Source organism: Cherax quadricarinatus, chromosome 36 (assembly GCF_038502225.1).
Source record: "Cherax quadricarinatus isolate ZL_2023a chromosome 36, ASM3850222v1, whole genome shotgun sequence".
Classification (NCBI taxonomy): domain Eukaryota; kingdom Metazoa; phylum Arthropoda; class Malacostraca; order Decapoda; family Parastacidae; genus Cherax; species Cherax quadricarinatus.
In genome coordinates this window covers 29373825-29395662 of record NC_091327.1, presented here as the reverse complement: position 1 = coordinate 29395662, position 21838 = coordinate 29373825, and the positions used below count along the sequence as shown (strand labels likewise).

General features: G+C 38.1%; 1 protein-coding gene across 8 annotated transcripts in view; it reads right to left on the bottom strand.

Moving 5' to 3' along the window:
* LOC128691269 (dynamin-binding protein-like) overlaps positions 1-21838 on the bottom strand; it is a 144620-nt gene that overhangs the window by 19532 nt on the left and 103250 nt on the right. For all 8 annotated transcript variants that reach the window (XM_070091606.1, XM_070091604.1, XM_070091603.1 and 5 more), the window contains exons 15-18: positions 20645-20806; positions 17058-17240; positions 1706-1897; positions 408-582 (exon numbers count right to left, since the gene is read on the bottom strand). In XM_070091606.1, coding sequence (XP_069947707.1) covers positions 408-582; positions 1706-1897; positions 17058-17240; positions 20645-20806 — 712 coding nt within the window. The remainder of the gene's footprint in view (positions 1-407; positions 583-1705; positions 1898-17057; positions 17241-20644; positions 20807-21838) is intronic.

Sequence of the window (21838 nt, the reverse complement as noted above, 5' to 3'; positions counted from 1 at the left end):
TTTTCTGTCTCAAACATGTCAGATAATAGGTATATCTTGCTACTTCTACTTACACTTAGGTCACACTACACATTCACACATATATACTTACATACCCATCTGGGTTTTCTTCTATTTTCTTAGTAGTTATTCTTCTTTTTTATTTATCTCCATGGAGAAGTGGAAGAGAATTCTTCCACCGTAAACCATGCATGTCGTAAGAGGCAGCTAAAATGCCGGGAGCAAGGGGTTAGTAACCTCTTCTCCTGCATAACTTACTAAATTTAAAAAGAAAAACTTTCGTTTTTCTTTTTTAGGTTACTCTGCCTCGGTGGGAGGCAGAGTACCATTATTATTAAAAAACGTGTTCTCGAAAATATGACTAGATGCATAAATGCTATACCTAAGATACACAGTAATCTACCTACCTCCATCATCTACAAACCAGCGGTCACATCGACCAAGAGGATCTTTATTCTTAAGGAGGGCAACATGGTCCCCAGGATACAGAGTAAGCTCCATAACCTCTGATGGAGTATGAACCTCAGTTACCACATATATTATTTCTGCAGGGTAGCTACCTAGGACCTTTTTCTTCACTGACTGAAATAGAGAGAGATTCATTTGCATCACAGATAAAAGTATAACTTTCAAAAAATTATAATAAACAATGGAGGAAAAAAATATATTCATCCTAAATACTATATATCATTACAGTGCTATATATTTGAAATGATTCTTTGCATAAAAAACTTTTGTGCAGAATACTTTAGCAAGTAATTTAGGCAACAGTTTAAGGTCTTAATTACTTGGATTATGAAGTCACAAATAAGGAGTTCGGACTCAGACTGTCTAATTAAAGCTAAGCACTTCGATAACACTGAATGTTGACTCAATGTGACTTCTGCAGAGTGCTCTGAATATCAGAGTGAACAAATTCACCCAAGCACAGGTAAATGAATGGGTTGTTGATGTGGTTTGGTCATTTAGAGAGGATGAAACAAACTAGGATGACTTGGAGGGTGTATAAATCTGTAGTGGAGGGGAGGGGTAGGGGATGTCCTAGGAAAAGACGGAGGGAGGGGTAAAAAAGGTTTTGTGTGCAAGGGGTCTGGACATACAGCAGGCACATGTGAGTTTGTTAGATAGAAGTGAATGGAGACAAATGGTTTTTGGGACTTGATGAGCTGTTGGAGTGTGAGCAGGGTAATATTTTGTGAAGGGATTCAGGGAAACTGGTTAGCCAGACTTGAGTCCTGAAGGTGGGGAGTACAGTGCCTGCACTTTAAAGGAGAGGTTTGGGATATTTGCTCTATACAGTGACATCTAAACTCACATGCAAGACTCTGCAAAGACAGTGATAGTGTGAATAATGACGATTTTTTTTGTGAGCGCACGTGCAGGGAGGGGGGGGGGGAGTTGTCACAATCCCTTGGTGGGAGATGGACTGTGTGTTAAAAAAATAAAAAAATTATGCAATCCACATCTGAAAGCATGAAAAGGTAAATGTGATAAAACATCATTGTTATATTCATGGGCAAGTGCTGAAACTGCAAGTCAAACAGCACCAGGGGAATAAGCCGTAATTGGGTTTGATTAGAAAAATATGAATGTAACTCCAATTTATTGGATGAAGAATCCTTTACCAGCATCAAGCAACCTCCCCCTTGAAGGCTTTTTCCTATTATTGCCATTGTTATTACACTCTAAACAGATATCAACTTACTTCAGGAGCCTCTTTCTTGAGTGAAGCACTATCCAGACTCTTACGTCCTCGTGGCTTTGCTCTAGGGAGGGTTCTCTGCAATGTGTCAGCAGGGATAAAGCTCAACTGTCGGAATTCTCCCAACTGCTGCAAGTACTTCACACGGAACTGAGCCAGCATGTCTTCTTCACCAGTATAGGTTAACCCAGGAACCTGGTAAAAAGTTTAAAGTACTGTACTTAATATTAATCATTTCAATATAGTTGCTTAGGTAATGAAAAATATTTTATATTTAGGTTGCATAATTCTCTATTATAACTTCCTCTGAATGGAAGAGTAACAGCAGAAAAGCCTCTAAGGATGTCTAACAAAATGAATCCTTTCAGCCTGTTCCAAATTTCCTTACATCCTCCTGCAAGTTTCAATTGTGTTTTTATTCTGCCTGAAAACAAATGAAATTAATGTACAGAATTGGTAAAAATCCCTGCTGTGGTACAGTTTGTTACCAGAATATTTTATTTATGTTTTTATGTTCTTTCTTTCAATGCACTGGCTGTATCTCACTGAAGCAGGGTGGACCAAAAAGAAAAACAAAAGTTTCTCTTTTCAACTTTTGTAACATACAGGAAAAGGGGATACTAGCTTCTTGCTCCCAGCATGTTTGTCGCTTCTTATGACACGCATGGCTTAGAGGAAGAATTTTGTTCCACCTCCCCATGGAGATAAGAGGAAATAAACAAGAACCTGTAAGAAACCAGAAGAAAACCCAGAGGGGTGTGTGTGTGTATATTCTTTCTTCTTTCAACACACCAGCCGTATCCCACCGAGGCGGGGTGGCCCAAAAGGAAAAACGAAAGTTTCTCCTTTTACATTTAGTAATGTATACAGGAGAAGGGGTTACTAGCTCCTTGCTCCTGGTATTTTAGTCGCCTCCTACAACACGCACGGCTTATGGAGGAAGAATTCTGCTCCACTTCCCCATGGAGGTAAGAGGACATAAACAAGAACTAGAAAGAAAAAAAAAGAAAGCCCAGAGGGGTGTGTATATATATGCTTGTACTGTTGTATTCTGGGCACCTTTGCAAAAACAGTGATTATGTGTGAGTGAGGTGAAAGTGTTGAATGATGATGAAAGTATTTTCTTTTTGGGGATTTTCTTTCTTTTTGGGTCACCCTGCCTCGGTGGGAAACGGCTGACTTGTTGAAAAAAAAAAAAAGTGTATGTGTACTGTGACCTAAGTGTAAGTAAAAGTAGCAGGACATACCTGAAATCTTGCATGTTTATGAGACAGAAAAAGACACCAGCAATCCTATCATGTAAAACAATTACAGGCTTCCGTTTTACACTCACTAGGTGGTTGCTGTCTACCAACCTACTACCTTCATTTACATGATTTTGAAAATAAAAAAAAAATCAGCCGTTTTAAAAAACGGCAGGGTGACCCTAAGAAGGAAATTCGTTCATTATCAAAACCAATGCTTCCTCTGCAAATAGTGGGTTTGAAAACTAGAATGGGATCAAACAGGATGTAGCAAGTGTTGTAAATTAAAACAAACTAAGTAAATTAAACATTAAAGGTGAGACTCCATGAGCATAGCTCTACTTCTCAAAGTACAAACAGGTATGGAATCACATACAAATGGGTCACTTAGTGGATGGCCTACAATGTCACAAGATGACAAAACTACAAATTATTGTCAGTCTCTCTAGAATCAACCAAATTTCATAACCAACAACTGACCTAGGTAATATGGTCTTAATACTGCTGGTAAACTTTTGTGACAGGTACATGAACAACGTTTGCAGCATAGATCCTCTGCACAGTCATCTTCAAAATTATAGTAGAGACAACATTAGAATTGTAAAACAGCCTGCATATGAATACAGTAATGTGCCCTTCATCACACAATTCATGAAAGAAGATATTAAAAAACTAAGCAGATGAGTACCAGGTTAAGCTTCTTGTCATTTAACGCATCTTTGCAGCAGTCAGCTTGAATGTAAAAAATCTGTCCAGGTCAAGCTGGCCTAAGGAATAATTTAAAGGCAGGGTAAGTATAGTGAGAAGACCTTTTCAAGTGAAGAGCTGGGAAGGGTGTGAAAAAAAAAAAGCATTAGAGTAAAGGCAGATGTCAGGGTTCAGCACAATAACAAGAGCCAACTGTTGTATGTATCCCAGTAGGCCGCATCCCACACCTGATCATCTGCCTTTTGAGTAACAAGAATAGCATAAGGATTCATGAACAAATGTAAAAAAACTCACTCTGTCCCCAGCCACTTTGCAGCCCAACAAAGAGAGGCACTAAACATACAGTATTATTGGCCATAAAAGTAATGAAGCAAGACAATTATGTTGCCATCAAAGGGCCAAATAGCGGACTTAAAGACTGTGTACTCTCTACTTGACTGAAAACAGCCAATACTTATGATGTTTGAAGCAGATTCTCCAACATCTTGAGAGTGGCGAGGAGTATCTACCCCTGGGCGTATGTACACGAGTATTTGGTTGACTATATGCACCCTAAGGAAAAAAAAAGGAATACTGTACAGTACTACACTCGTTTAAATTACACACTCAACAAAAGCGTCTAGACAGGTGACAAAGCCCCAAAAGACTTGACACAACTACTGTATAATGTCCGGATACAGAGGGCTGCAACATATCTCCTACTCCCCATTTACCAATACTAATGCTATCCACAGGCTTCTCCCAGAATGCATCCTTTACATTTTTTTTTTTTTAACCCTTTGGGGGTTTTGGCCGTACTAGTATGGCTTACGACCCGGGGTTTTTGACGTACTAGTACGCCTAAATTCTAGCGCCCTCAAATCTAGTGGGAGAAAGCTAGTAGGCCTACATATGAAAGAATGGGTCTATGTGGTCAGTGTGCGCAGTATAAAAAAAATTCTGCAGCACAGTGCATAATGAGAAAAAAAAACTTTGACCGTGTTTTAGGAATAAAACAGCGACTTTGCACTGTATTTTCGTATGGTATTTATTGTTGTATTCTAGTTTTCTTGGTCTCATTTTATAGAATGGAAGACATATTACAGAAATTGAGATGATTTTGACTGGTTTTACAATGAAAACTACCTTGAAATTGAGCTCAAAGTAGCAGAAATGTTCGATTTTTACCAAAGTTCAAAAGTAAACAAATAGTGCCAAGCATCCAATACATGTCAACTGGTGAGTCTATACTCTTTCACAAGTGAGCTGATATTATTTATACCATTTCTACACTAATGCAGTAGTCTGCATAACAGTAAATCTATTTTTTGTAAGAATAAAAATTGAAAGTGGAAAGCCAAAGAAATATAAGAGGGGCCTGGGGATGTGACTAACAAACAGAGAACTTGTTATTTTAGTGCCAGGAATGTCTTTTTTGTTTATTCTGGACCCTATTCGGAAATTGGCATCTTTTGAAATTTGTGTGAAATTGGAAAAATTGCTAAATTCTGACGACTTTATTGGATAGCTTAAATCGGTAAATGGGTGGTTTCTTGTACTCATTCGATACAAAAAATAGAGTTCTAGTGAAATAGTTATGATTTTTGTTGACTAGTACATTGGAATTGGCCAAAAATAGAGCTCCAAGTGGGCAAAATCGCCGATGCATACACATCGCTGAGACCGCTAACTTTGCGAGAGCATAATTCCGTAAGTTTTCCATCAAATTTCATACTTTTGGTGTCATTATGATTGGGAAAAGATTCTCTATCTTTTCATAAGAAAAAAAAATTTTTTTTTTTTAAATTTGGCCGACCCTGAGAACAAGTCTTGGAGAGGGCCTGTCAACCCTCAAAGGGTTAACAAGTCGGCAGTCTCCCACCAAGGTAGGAGGACCCAAAAAGAAAGAAAATCCCCAAAAAGAAAGAAAATCCCCAAAAAGAAAATACTTTCATCATCATTCAACACTTTCACCTCACTCACACATAATCACTGTTTTTACAGAGGTGCTCAGAACACAACAGTTTAGAAGCATATACGTATAAAGATACACAACATATCCCTCCAAACTGCTAATATCCCGAACCCCTCCTTCAGAGTGCAAGCATTGTACTTCCCATTTCCAGGACTCAAGTCTGGCTACATAAAAATAACTGGTTTCCCTGAATCCCTTCACTAAATATTACCCTGCTCACACTCCAACAGCTCGTCAGGTCCCAAATACCATTCGTCTCCATTCACTCCTATCGAACACGCTCATGCACGCCTGCTGGAAGTCCAAGCCCCTCGCCCACAAAATCTCCCTTACCCCTTCCTTCCAACCTTTTCGAGGACGACCCCTACCCCGCCTTCCTTCTCCTACAGATTTAAATGCTCTTCATGTCATTCTACTTTGAACCATTTTCTCTAAATGATCAAACCACCTCAACAACCCCTCTTCAGCCCTCTGACTAATACTTTTATTAACTCCACACCTTCTCCTAATTTCCACACTGCGAATTTTCTGCGTAATATTTACACCACATTGCCATTAGACAGGACATCTCCACTGCCTCCAATCGCCTCCTCGCTGCTGCATTCACAACCCAAGCTTCACACCGATATAAGAGTGTTGGTACTACTATACTTTCATACATTCCCTTCTTTGCCTCCATAGATAACGTTTTTTGTCTCCACATATACCTCAATGCACCACTCACCTTTTTTCCCTCATCAATTCTATGATTAACCCCATCCTTCATAAATCCATCTGCCGACACGTCAACTCCCAAGTATCTGAAAACATTCACTTCCTCCATACTCCTCCTCCCCAATTTGATATCCAATTTTTCCTTATCTAAATCATTTGATACCCTCATCACCTTACTCTTTTCTATGCTCACTTTCAACTTTCTACCTTTACACACATTCCCAAACTCATCCACTAACCTTTGCAATTTTTCTTTAGAATCTCCCATAAGCACAGCATCATCAGCAAAAAGCAACTGTGTCAATTCCCATTTTGTATTTAATTCCCCATAATTTAATCCCACCCCTCCCCTGAACACCCTAGCATTTACTTGTTTTACAACCCCATCTATAAATATATTAAACAACCATGGTGACATTACACATCCCTGTCTAAGACCTAAGAGTCTCCCTCTCTTCTCTTCTACACACCCTAACCTGAGCCTCACTGTCCTCAAAAAACTCTTTACAGCATTTAGTAACTTACCACCTACAGTGGACCCCCGGTTAACGATATTTTTTCTCTCCAGAAGTATGTTCAGGTGCCAGTACTGACCGAATTTGTTCCCATAAGGAATATTGTGAAGTAGATTAGTCCATTTCAGACCCCCAAACATACACGTACAAACGCACTTACATAAATACACTTACATAATTGGTCGCATTCGGAGGTGATCGTTATGCGGGGGTCCACTGTATTTCATATACGTACTTGCAACATCTGCCACATTGCTCCCCTATCCACTCTATCATATGCCTTTTCTAAATCCATAAATGCAATAAAAACTTCCCTACCTTTATCTAAATACTGTTCACATATATGCTTCACTGTAAACACTATCTACACATCCCCTACCCACTCTGAAACCTCCTCGCTCATCCGCAATCCTACATTCTGTCTTACCTCTAATTCTTTCAATTATAACCCTACCGTACACTTTTCCTGGTATACTCAGTAAACTTATTCCTCAAAATTTTTATAATCTCTTTTGTCCCCCTTCCCTTTATATAAAGGGACTATACATGCTCTCTGCCAATCCCTAGGTACCTTCCCCTCTTTCATACATTTATTAAACAAAAATACCAACCACTCTAACACTCTATCCCTCCTGCTTTTAACATTTATGTCATGATCCCATCAGTTCCAGCTGCTTTACCCCAATTCATTCTATGTAATGCCTCACGCACCTCCCCCACACTCGCATCCTGTTCTTCTTCACTCCCTGGCCAGTGCATGAAATTACTGCCTCCATTTCTTCGTCGACATTTAAAAGTTCCTCAAAATATTCTTGCCATCTACCCAAAACCTCCATCTCCCCATCTACTAACTCCCCTACTCTGTTTTTAACTGACAAATATCCATTTGTTCTCTAGGCTTTCTTAACTTAACTCACTCCAAAATTTTTTCTTATTTTCATTAAAATTTCTTAACAGTGCCTCTCCCACTCTATCATCTGCTCTCCTTTTGCACTCTCTCACCACTCTCTTCACCTTTCTTTTACTCTCCATATACTCTACTCTTCTTATAACACTTCTGCTTTGTAAAAACCTCTAAGCTAACTTTACTTCCTCATTCCACCAATTACTCCTCTTTCCTCCTGCACCCACTCTCCTATAACCACAAACTTCTGCCCCACATTCTAATACTGCATTTTTAAAACTATTCCAACCCTCTTCAACCCCCCTACTACTCATACTTGCACCAGCCCACCTTTCTGCCAATAGTTGCTAATATCTCACCTGAACTTCCTCCTCCCTTAGTTTATACACTTTCACCTCTCACTTGTTGTTGCCATTTTCCTCTTTTCCCATCTACCTCTTACTCTAACTGTAGCTACAACTAAATAATGATCCAATATATCAGTTGCCCCTCTATAACGTGTACATCCTGGAGCCTACCCATCAACCTTTTATCCACCAATACATAATCTAACAAACTATTTTCATTACGTGCTATATCATACCTTGTATATTTATTTATCCTCTTCTTCATAAAATATGTATTACTTATTACCAAACCTCTTTCTACACATAGCTCAATTAAAGGCTTCCCATTTTCATTTACCCCTGGCACCCCAAATTTACCTACTACTCCCTCCACAACATTGTTGCCCACTTTAGCATTGAAATCCCCAAACACCATTATTCTCACACTTGGTTCAAAACTCCTCACGCATTCACACAACATTTCCCAAGATCTCTCTCTCTCCTCTACACTTCTCTCTTCTCCAGATGCATATACGCTTACTATAACCCACTTTTCACATCCAACCTTTATTTTACTCCACATGATCCTTGAATTAATACATTTATAGTCCCTCTTTTCCTGCCATAACTTATCCTTCAACATTATTGCTACTCCTTCTTTATCCCTAACTCTATTTGAAACCCTTGACCTAATCCCACTTATTCCTCTCCACTGAAACTCTCCCACCCCCTTCAGCTTTGTTTCACTTAAAGCCAGGACATCCAGCTTCTTCTCATTCATAACATCCACAATCATCTCTTTCTTATCATTTGCACAACATCCACGCACATTCAGACTTCCCACTTTAACAATTTTCTTCTTATTCTTTTTAGCAATTATTACAGGAAAAGGGGTTACTAGCCCATTGTTCCTGGCATTTTAGTTGACTTTTACAACTCGCATGGCTTACGGAGGAAAGATTCTTATTCCACTTCCCCATGAATATAAAAGGAAAAGTAATAAGACCAAGAACTATTAAGATAAAATCAAAGAAAACTCAGATGAGTGTGTATAAATAAACATGTACATGTATGTGTAGTGTGACCTAAGTAAGTAGAAGTAGCAAGACGTACCTGTAATCTTGCATATTTATGAGACAGACAAGAGACACCAGCAATCCTACCATCATGTAAAACAATTACAGGCTTTCGTTTCACACACACTTGGCAGGACGGTAGTACCTCCCTGGGTGGTTGCTGTCCACCAACCTACTACCTTTACATATGTTGGACAAATAGAGTTCTGAGACTCCAATATGCATTTATTATATTTTCTGAATTTTGTTTTTGTACATACCATTTCACTACATAAACTTACTGAACTATCTTCACTTCACTCTGCTTCACCATCTCTCTTCAAACTGGTAAAAAATACTGTCTCTTTAAAGTTCACTGTGTCTAATAAGAACAGAAACCCACCCATAAAACTCTCAAACTTTTTAAATAGCTTAATTAATTACTAATATACCACAACATAAGTAGACAATATAATGCTAAATGAAACACTAAGTAAATGAATAGTTTGGAGAGCAACGTAATTTTCTGAGGTGCTTGTGCTGGAAGGCCATGTTTCCCTTCACGTTAGTGTTGCATGTTTCCCAGGGAAGTGCATTGAAGTCTAGAAAACACAGTTATATAAAGCTTGAAAGAGGCTACAAAGACTACCAGATGAGCCTAAATGGGCAAGTAAAATTAGTTGAAAAGTGAATGCAAAAAAGAATAAGGCATGAGAATGTGAATTTACAGTACAGAATTAGGTCAGCAAAGCAATTAGGAAGTGAATGCATTTAAAACTTTGTAAGTAGCACAGTTTCACGGAGAAGTGGAACAGAATTCTTCCTCCGTACACCATGCATGTCATAAGAGGCGACTAAAATGCCAGAAGCCAGGGGCTAGTAACCCATTTTCCTTTATACATTACTGAAGTTAAAAAGAGAAACTTTTGTTTTTCTTTTTTGGGCCACCCTGCTTCAGTGGGATACAGCCATTTTGTTGTAAGGAAGAAGTAGCACAGTGCTTTATCGTATTAAATGATGAAATATGAGGTAAATTCCAGAACTGATGAAGGAAAGAAAGTTTTAGATGCTTTGAAGAGTTTGTAGAAGAGCAATGATGGATGCAATGATTAGAACAAATCTGAATACAGTCAAAGCCCCAAATTTGTGAGCTTTGTAATTTGCAATATTTGACTTCCGAGTTTTTACCTGGCGCCCTTTTTTTTTTTGTTGTGTATGGCCTGTAAATTAAAAGCCAATCTTAATAATTTCTTTCAGTGCCTTTCCTAAGCCCAAATATTTACTGTTAACCACAGTAGTAACAGTGAAATATATATGGCCTCTGACACAGAATGAACCAATACCCAAAACAAAATTTATTAAACAGGCAGAATTTTGCATTAATTGTGAATTCCTGACTCACAAGACCTCTACGAAGATAATTTCCTCAGTTTTTGGTATTCAACTATAAACTATGGAAAAACGTTCCAATGGTGTGAAGAGTCTTTTAAGGTTTCAGAGAGGTGATAAGAAGCAATAGCATATCTGGTGGTACCTTGACTTACGAGTGCCCCAACTTACGAGTTTTCCAAGTTGTGAGCCACTGCTCGGTCGATTTCTTCCTTTGAGTTGCGAGCCAAAATCTGAGTTACAAGCGGGCTGCAGATATGCCACCACTCACAGGTGATACCAAGGAAAGTATAAAAAAACCTCGATAATAACCAAAGTGTAACATCCTTTCAATTTTGATACCAGTGGTGATGTCATCCTGCCAGGATGTTCTATAACGTATGCCCTAAGTAAAGAGAAACAATTCTGGAACATGTCTAATACGTGCGCAGCAGGCCGGATGGTTGGGTGGCCAGCTGGCTGGCCGGTGACTGGTTGGCTGATTTGCTTTGGCTGTCTCTATCTCCTTCTGTCTGTCTGTATTTATCTCTGTCTCATCTCTGTGTCTGTCTCTATCTGTCTCTGTCTCACAGGTACACATAAATAGTTATAGTGTAAAATACCTAGTATAACCCCAAAAAATCCAGACAAAGTGCTATACTATGCTTGTAGATATAAAGCATAATAAGCATGACTGGCAAGTAATACACATTTTCACCTGTTTAGGAATCATATGTGACGACTCTGCATCATGTGTAATACCTGCTGGTTCTTGAGCGGCTCTCACTCTGAGACAGAGAGACAAGTAGAGAGACAGGAAGACAAACACAGGCAGACAGAAGGACAGATAAGCAGAGACAGAGATAAATATAGGCAGAGCTAGACACAGACAAATAGACAGAAACATACAGATAGAAAGACATGTTTATGAGTAACAGTGAAAAATAAAGCAAAGACAGTGCACGAGTGTCAAATGTCACTCCACTGCTGCACTGTCAGCAGTGGAGTGACACTCGTCTTACACCGTGCTTCAAGGAGTTTCATATATACTCCACCAATTCTAAAACATTGCTGGGACCTGGCGAAAAAGGCAAAAATCATTTCTTATATAGAAATACATTTTTCTTATTTAAAAACCCATAACAAAAAAAAAAAAAATTGGGGTGGTTTTTTGGGGGCTGGAATGGATTAATGGCATTTCAATTAATTTCAATGGGGAAAATTAATTTGATATACGAGCAAATTGAGTTATGAGCTGGGTCACAGAATGAATTAAACTTGCAAGTCAAGGTACCACTGTAAATCTTTCTTGAGAACTAGGCCAAGTGCAGTGAATATACACTGAAGTTGACCAAAGGTTCAAGTTCCATGGATCAACAACGGTCAGCTCTGGGAACCATTTTCTACCTTATTTTAGGATTTTTTATATTCTATCCACATTTTTTATATATGCCAGAGCATATTTAAGTTTTAGCCTAAGATATACATAAACATCTTTCTAGGATTTTTTTTGATCACGTATCTGAAGGTCATTTTTTAAGTAACTAGTGAAGCATACATGTTTTTTAAGCTTCTATTTAAATGATATTTTCTAGTGACACTACTTAGTATTTTAGCATATAATATACAGGTGGGGATATAGTTTTGGAGTGGTTGGTGCAATTATTTAATAAATGTATGGAAGAAGGTAAGGTACCTAGGGATTGGCAGAGAGCATGCATAGTTCCTTTGTATAAAGGCAAAGGGGATAAAAGAGAGTGCAAAAATTATGAAGTGTCTGGTAAAGTGTATGGTAGAGTTATAATTGAAAGAATTAAGAGTAAGACGGAGAACAGGATAGCAGATTTTAGGAAAGTAGGGGGTGTGTGGACTACAGTGAAACATATAAGTGAACAGTATTTAGATAATAAAGAGGTCTTTGTGGCATTTATGTTTTTTAAGCTTCTATTTAAATGATATTTTCTAGTGACACTACTTAGTATTTTAGCATATAATATACAGGCTTCCCTCGAATTGTCTAAGCTCTATGAAAGATGAGGTTCATAGAATTGATGAGGGAAAAAGAGTGAAGTCTGTTTTATTTTTCCAAATGTGCAAGCGGGATTATGTCCAGAGGGCTGAGGAAGGGTTGTTGAATTTTAGTTCTGTTGAGCGTGTTTGATAGGAGTGAATGGAGACAAATATAACGTGCTGTTGGAGTTGAGCAAAGTAACATTTATGAAGGGATTCAGGGAAACCGGCAGGCCGGACTTGAGTCCTGGAGATGGGAAGTACAGTGCCTGCACTCTGAAGGAGGGGTGTTAATGTTGCAGTTTAAAAACTGTAGTGTAAAGCACCCTTCTGGCAAGACAGTGATGGAGTGAATGATGGTGAAAGTTTTTCTTTTTCGGGCCACCCTGCCTTGGTGGGAATCGGCCGGTGTGATAATAATAAAAAAAAATAATAATATACAGGCTTCCCTCGAATTGTCTAAGCTCAATTTTATTTTTCCAAAGTGCAATTTTATTCTGTTCAAAATCCACTGTTGCATGGGGGTGCTTCATGACCAAGGCCTGAGAGTTGCTGAAAAATATCAATTTGTGCTCAACACCATTGGAAAAATGACCTTTCTTTAAATTGCTACAACTCGCCTCAACCTGTCTAACTGTCTGATCTTCAAAATGATGTAGCTGCAGAAGATGAGGTAACAAAATTTTCTTTTGATGCAAAATTGAAAATCAATTTATACATATCTTGAACAATGCAAGTCTGCTGTCCATGGAAAATGCCCATCATGTGAATGTGTCAAAAATTTCTACCATCAAAAATAACTTCAGTTTGAGAAATTTATTATTGGGGATGGAGAAGGTAGAGTTGGTGAGTAGAATTAACATCTGTGCAAGTACCTGGAAGAACAAAAGGGAGTCAAGTTCAAGGAGTACCATAATCACACAATTACAAGGGACTGCAACAGTTATTTATAATGGTAACTGCAGTACAAGCAGGAGCTTGTTGCTTGTGATGAGCCTGACAAAGGTTTCAGCTGCTTACAAGGAGTTTTATACAGGAGCACTCAATAAGCAATACACCCAAACCCAACATTTCATGGTCCTCTTTGTTGCTGTCACTGCTTCCTTATCTCCTCTTTCTGCTATTTTGTCATGCCTCCCACTACCTACCCTAGTGATCAGTCAGTTTAAAAAAAAAAAATTATTTTCCTTTTGCACTTTGTGTTTAAATGACCTAGGGGATAAAAAGGAAGAAAGGCTAATGACCTGACATGAAACTTCAACCCATTTGTATTTATTAAACTGGAGTTGGCTTTCGATGATTTCACTTCACATGACTTATGCAAGGAACTATCACCCTCCAATAAAGCAAGGGAAACCAGTAGTAATAAATAATAATATCTTGAAGTAGATACCATAATATGAGACTGTTCATTAAGTTAAAATATATGTATCAGAATAAGCCCTGTTTATTACATTACTTTCATTTATACTAGACAATCTCTGAAGTGAAGTGGTCACTAAATTACAATTTCTCAATCATAATGGTTACATACCAATGTAAATATAAATTACTGTATGTGAAGATGACTGGAAAAAATGTGTATACACAAAGGTTTGCTATGAGCACTGCTCACTGTCACATCTGAGAGTAAACTGAGAACCTTATTCAGCAGCATCCCAGTCATCAACTTTATGAATACAGTGCATCAGGTGACCACTACACTCTGCATGCATAAGCTTGTCATTCAGTATGTAGGAACAACTCTCATATATATTTTGCAAATGATTTTTGCACTGCAGCAAAGCTAACATAATTTATATTTTCATACAATCTAAACAAAATATATATTTTTTATACAAAAGGTGCTTTTGTTATTGCTCTGTTTATCTCTACAACTTCATGAAACATTTTGGAAAGTATCACAAACCAGTGGAAATCAAAGTCCTCTATTCCTCTGGTAAATATGGCTTTGAAAATGTTCCTTAGTATCATGTGAATAAAAACATTATTTTTACACAGAACTTAGATTTTTTTAAATATCAACAAGAAATTACTGTAACATAAAACTGTACAATTTTCCATCATTAAAAGTTTACGATTGTTTATTTCTCAACTAAATTCTGAGAAAAATAACTAGCAAAGGCAAAAAATATTCCCTAATACAGAACAATCCCTTTAAAATTTAATTAAATCTATGAGCAAGAGAACAACAACAACAACAACAACAACAACAACAGGGCTCTTATATGAGCAGAGTGAGAAGATCAATGACCTTCAGTGGGATTAAGTCAACTCCCAAGAAATGCTGGCCTCACCTCGCTCCCAGCATTAATTCCCACTTAACCTCCTTGGCAGCTGTCCCTTCATCAATATACAAGCTTGCACCTCCAAAATTATCAATGTTTTCATATTGCAAACTTATGGAACTTAAAACAGCCAAAATTGTGTTCACTATTTTGCTCCAAGGGACTCTTTCCTACTTTTTTCAACTCCCTTAGATTGAATCTCAATACACTCCAAGCCTCCCTTTCCTAACCTCATTAATGGAGATACTGTGCTTTTGGGAGATTCTGAAGAGAAGTTGCATAGGTTAGTGGATGAGTCTGGGAGGGTGTGTAAAGGAAGTTGAAAATGAACACAAGTAAGAATGAAGTGATGAGGTTATCAAACGAGTTACGTATGGAAAACCTGGAGATCAGATTGGAGGGAAGGAGTATGGAAGAAGTGAATGTATTCAGATATTTGGAAGTGGATGTGTTGGTGGATGGGTATATGAAAGCTGAGATAAATCATAATATTGATGAAGGGGGGAAAAAGGTGGGTGGTACACTGAGGTGTCTGCAGAAACAAAGAATGTTATCCATGGAGGCAAAGAAGGGGATGTATAGAGTATAGTACCAACACTCTTACATAGGTGTGAAGCACGGGTTGTGAATGTTGCAGCGAGGAGGCGGCTGAAGGCAGTGGAGATGTTGTGTCTGAGGGCAATGTGTGGCATAAATATCATGCACAGAATTCATAGTGTGCAAATTAGAAGGAGGTGCAGAGTTACTAACAGTATTATCCAGAGGGCTGAAGAGGGGTTGTTGATGTGGTTTGGTCATTTAGAGAAGTTGGAGCAAAACAGAAAGACTTGGAGGGTGTATAAATCTGTAGTGGAAGGAAGGTGGAGTAGGGATCATCCTGGGAAAGGACTGTGGGGGGAAAAAGGGGGGGGGGGTTAAAAGAGGTTTTGTGTGCATGGGGCTTGGACATACAGCATGCATGTGTGAGCATATTAGATAGGAGTGGAGATGAATGGTTTTGAGACTTAGAACTGTTAAGGTGTGAGCAAAGTAATATTTTGTGAAGGGATTAAGGGAAACCAGTTAGCTGGACTTGAGTCCTGGAGGTGGGAAGTACAGTGCCTGCACTCTTTAAAGGAGGGCTTTGGGATATTTGCTGTTTTCATCAAAATTTCTTTAAAGTGCCTCTCCCACAGTATCATCTGCTCTCTTTTTGCACTCTCTCACCACTCTCTTCACCTTTCTTTTACTCTCCATATACTCTGCTCATTTTATAACACTTCTGCTTTGTAAAAACCTCTCATAAGCTATCTTTTTCTCTTTTATCACACCCTTTACTTCATCATTCCACCAATCACTCCTCTTTCCTCCTGCACCCACCCTCCTATAGCCACAAACTTCTGCCCCACATTCTAATATTGCATTTTTAAAACTATTCCAACCCTCTTCAACCCCCCTCCACTACTCATACTTACACTAGCCCACCTTTCTGCCAATAGTTGCTTATATCTCACCCTAACTTCCTCCTTCCGTAGCTTATACACTCACCTCTCTCTTGCTGTTTCCATTATCCTTTCATCCCATTTACCTCTTACTCTATCTGTAGCTACAACTAAATAATGATCTGATACATAAGTTGCCCCTCTATAAACATGTACATCCTGAAGCCTACCCATCAACTTTTTATCCACCAATACATTATCTAACAAACTACTTTCATTACACGCTATATCATACCTTGTATACTTATTTACATTATTTATATTATTTCAGGTCACTTTTTATATCTTTATATATGCTTCTAAGCTGTTGTATCTGGGAGCCTCTGCAAAAACAGTGATTATGTACGAGTGAGGTGAAAGTGTTGAATGATGATGAAACCATTTTCATTTTGAGGATTTTCTTTTAGGGTCACCCTGCCTAGGTGGGAGATGGCCGATTTGTTGAAAAAAAAAAAATTTACTTGTCTAGTAAATTTACAACTTTCACAGTCCAATCCAAGACTAGGCTTCCATATATTTGATTGAAGGAGCCTACTGTGTAGGCGAAACATTTCAACAATAAAGATACGCACCTGTTGCCCATGTGTCTTACTCATCAACTTGTTGGTATTTTACACCATTTTCAACAAGGCGTGTGGCCCTCAGGATTACTGAGCCATCAGATCCTGACTGATCTGCTACTTGTAGTAAGCAACTGTCCAGTTGCCTCTTGAGTATTTTTACCTTTGTTGCAGTAATATTTATGGTATGTGCTGGTAGCATTACAAGGCAGCCCAATTGTTTCTTACCTGAGCTAGACGAAGATATAACTGAGCCAGGTGTCCCTGGAGGTACATGCGAGCAGCAACGAGAGTCCGCGTGACCAGAATCATTATCTCCGTCCCAGAACTGATAAACTGTGGTAGGTCCATCATCAGCTGAGTGTTAAGAGCTTCATATGTTCCCTTAGCTATGGACAACTCTTCCTCAAGCTGGAAGGAAAAAAAAAATACTTTCAAGGCTAAAATTTATTACACAAAATCATCATAGGCAGAAAAACAGAATAATTATTCATGCACCTTTTGAATTATATGGTACTTAACAGTACAATAATTAACCCTCTGAGGGTCCAAACCCCAATCTGAAAAGTCCCCAGTGTCCAAGAATTTTCAATAAATTTTTTTATTATTTTTCTTATGAAATGGTGAAAACTCTTTTACTGAAGGTAATAAAACAAAAGGTATGAAATCTGATAAAAAAAAAAAAAACTGATGAAATTACACTTGCACATTTTGCTGTGTCAGCGATATTTACTCATCAGTGATTTTGCCCACTTTGAGTCCTATTTTCGGCCAATTACATTGTTCCTTTAGACCAAACTCTTAGGAATATCGCTTGTATGTGTTTCATTTTATCGACCTAGCACAAGAGATTGCCCAATCAACTATTTCAAGTACCCAATAAAGTTATTGGAAATTGGTAATTTGGCCAATTTCACAGAGTTCAAAATATTCCAATTTCAAAATAGGGTCCAGAATAAACAATGCAAGCATTCCTGGCACTAAAATAACATTTCCTCTGTTTATTAGTTAAGTTTCCAGGCTTTACAGTTGAATTCCATTTTGATTTTTTATTCACACCAAAAAAATAGAAGATTTACTGTTATGCAATATTGTAATAATTGTATAAATTATATCAGTGCATTTGTGAACACATTAGATCCACCAGCCAACATGTATTAGATGTGCGACATGATTTATTTACTCTTAAACATCAGCAAAAATTGAACATTTTTGCTACTTTGAGCTCAATTTCAAGCTATTTTCAGTACTAAAACCAATCAAAATCATCACTGTTTCTCTAATATATCCTCCATTTATCATATGAAATCAAGAAACCGTGAATACAATAGTAAAAACCACAAAAAGTACACCGCAAAGTCGCTGTTTTAATCCAAAAACACAGCTGCATTTTTTTTCCCTCATTATGCACTGCATGCAGCAGAATTTGTTTTATATGGTGCACATTTACCACATAGATGCATTCTCTCATACCTAGGCCCAAATTTACCACTCACAGCTTATCTGAGTGAACTGAGCTCATGACGTAGTACTACAGCATGGACCCTGGCTTCAAAGCTGTAGAACTATGGGATGGATCCTCAAAAGGTTAACTAGTATTGTCAACTCTTTTGTAAGGCTCCTCAATGTAATTAAATTTTTTGTATATGCTATTGAAAGTGCAACAAAAATTTAATAAAGTATTATAAAAGCCTTTACATGTGCTATTTAATTTTTTATGTGTTTTTTCAATCATATTCATGAAAAAATTGCATTATATGGAGGAGCTTTATATGAGATGACTATTTTTATTCATCTAAGTGCACAGGTAATGAGATCTAGCTCTTGGATCTACCATTTAAATTTAAATTTCCTAATGAAAAACAGAGCTATCATATCTACTTTTGAATCCCTGTAGGGAGCCACCATGTTTAGTCTTAGGGCCCATGAATTAAATTACCATATATTGTTGTACTGCCCATGTATTGAGTCGCTATGCACTGTCTCATCGTTCATGTATGGAGTCTCCACGTACTGTCTCACTGTCCAAATCATTCCAAATCTGTACCATCCTCATGTTTAATTTTTTACATCCCAACAGCTCATTCTGGTTTGTAGTTTCCACATTTCACTATTTTATTTACTTCTCTGGTAAAAGTTTATCCTTGTCTATCATGTCTGTACTGCTGAGTATTTTATACAGTATATTCCCTGTTCTTTGTTTTTCCAGTGATATCAGGCCTTGCTCTCTCATCCTTATACTGCACTTCATTCCTCTTATCAGAAAGTGACACATGAAGTCTACCATTGGTAGAAACAGCTAAGACCTGTCAGTTTCAAAATGTACCACAGGTGAAAGTGTGAGAGTTCTTATAAATAATTTGATAAGGAAATACTAAATTCATAGGGGTTATACAGCATCTGATGACTGAGAGACAATTAGGTTTGATCCAAGGAAAGAAAGGGTAGCTCCAATTCCATGAATGAAGAATCCTTCACCAGCATCAATGCACCCTTCTTCCATCCTGTAAGGCAAGTGTGAGGAGGCACAGAGAGGTGTGGTAACCTTGGGTAGACCACTACCCCTTCTTCCATGGTGATCACTGAGGTTTGTAGGCCAGTGAGAACACTGTCAAACCCTTAAAGTTTTTAATAAGCATTTTCTTACAAAGGTAGGATGAAAAAATGAAATACATATATCCATCATTATTCATTTCCAAGCCATCTTCCAAAAAATTCAAGAGCATTACTTCAAATACGGTGGAACTTCAATATTCGTACATCCCTATACAGGTCGGCCATCACTAATGCGGCAATCAGTTATCCGGTTCCACCAGTAATCCGGCACTAATTTCGGCTAGTATAATTTAAAATTTCATCATTATACTGACTCAGAAATTGTGCAGATGGTTGTAAATCCACAGCAGCAAGCCAATGGAGGAGAAAGCAGTGATGAAAATGAGGAAGATGTGGCAGTCTCTCTATTGACAGGTTAATTAAGTGTATTCTAACCTAACCACCCTGTTATCTGGCAAACTCGCTAATCCAGCACACTACAGGTCCCAATAACACCGGATTAGTAATGGCCGACCTGTATTTGTACAAGCTGATATCAGCCCAACCTTTTCGAGAAAAATTTGACTTGGTATTCAGATGTTGCCCTGATATAAAGCCTTAACAAAATTGTCCATTTTGATGAAGTTCAGATAAACCATTTATTAAAAGGGAGGATATTATAACTATTTTAATATCCTCCAATGTTTAAGGATAACAGACAAAGCCTTAGGGGAAGTTTCTTAGGGGAAAATTTATTTAATATTCGTACAACTCACTATTTGAACAGCTTCCTGCAACTGATTAAGTTCAAATATCGAGGTACCACTTTAACCCTTGAACTGTAACAACCCCAACCATCCCTCAGAGGGCTGGCATTGTACTTCCTACCTCCAGAATTCCAAGTCTAATTTCCCCGAAATCCCTTGGAAACTTTACCTTGCTTACATTGGTATCCTCTATATATCAACTCTAGGATGAAGCCTAGCTACAACATTAACATGTGCTTCTTAATCAGCAAATGAAAGATCTGCTGATTTAAGTACAGTATAGTATCTTACAGCGCTGAACGATCCTCACACAGTGTAAAATAATTAAACCCTGAGACTAGAAAATATAGGATTCTTTTCAGTTAGAACATGCATGAATTTTAAGGTCAATCTGGTCTAAATTATTGATAAAATATTTAATATCCCAGTGTTGAATAAATAAAAGCACAAAAAAGACTGCTTTACAAATATAAAACACTTATTATTAAAAATATATATATAAATTGAGCTTACTATCCTGGTCCTAGTAGGGTCCTTGTTTTTGTCCAGCTTGTACTGAGCATTATCATAATCCAGAATCTTGTCATTTCTTTTAAGTATCAGTCGCTCTGGCACCTCACAAAAACACAGCAACTGATTAGCTGGCAGAAGAATGCGCTCTTGCACAAACTTGTCCTGGAGATAAAAAAAAAATTCAAGTCTTGAAATATTGTAATCTTTTGCATGAAGGTACAATAAATAAAAAGAACCAGAACACAAGACATTTTAGTCTACAGTTATGATTAGATCCAGATACATTTATTTTAACACATCGGCTGTTTCCCACCGAGGCAGGGAGACTCAAAAAGAAAGAAAAAACTTTCATCATTTAACACTTTCACCATCACTCATACATAATCATGGTCTTTGCAGAGGCGCTCAGATACGACAGTTTAGATGTCCCTTCAAACTGCCAGTATCCCAAACCCCTCCTTTGAAGTGCAGGCATTGTACTTCCCACTTCCAGGACTCAAGTTCGGCTAACCGGTTTCCCTGAATCCCTACACAAAATATAACCCTGCTCACACTCCAACATCTCGTCAGGTCCCAAAAACCATTCATCTCCATTCACTCCAATCTAACATGCTCACGCACACTTGCTGGAAGTCCAAGCCCCTTGTCCACAAAACCTCCTTCACCCTCTCCCTCCAACCATTTTGAGGATGACCCCTACCCTGCCTGCCTTCCCTACAGTTATACGCTCTCCAAGCCATTCTATTTTGCTGCTCCATTCTCCCTAAATGACCACACCATCTCAACAATGCCTCTTCAGCCCTCTGACTAATACTTTTAGTAACTCCACACCTAATTTCCACAGTACGAATTCTCTGCATAACATTCACATCATACACTGCTCTTAGACATGACATCTCCACTGCCTCCAGTCTCCTCCTTGCTGTAGCATTTACAACCCATGTTTTACACCTATATAAGAGCGTTGGTACCACTATACTCTTGTACATTCCCTTCTTTGCCTGCATGGATAAAGTTTTTTGTCTTTACGGATGCCTCAACACACCACTCGCCTTATTTTCCTTCATCAATTCTATGGTTAACCTCATCCTTCATAAACCCATCCAGTGACAAGTCAACTTCCAAATATCTGAACAAATTCACTTTTCCAAACCCCCTCCCTCCAATGTGATATCCAATTTTTCTTTATGTAAA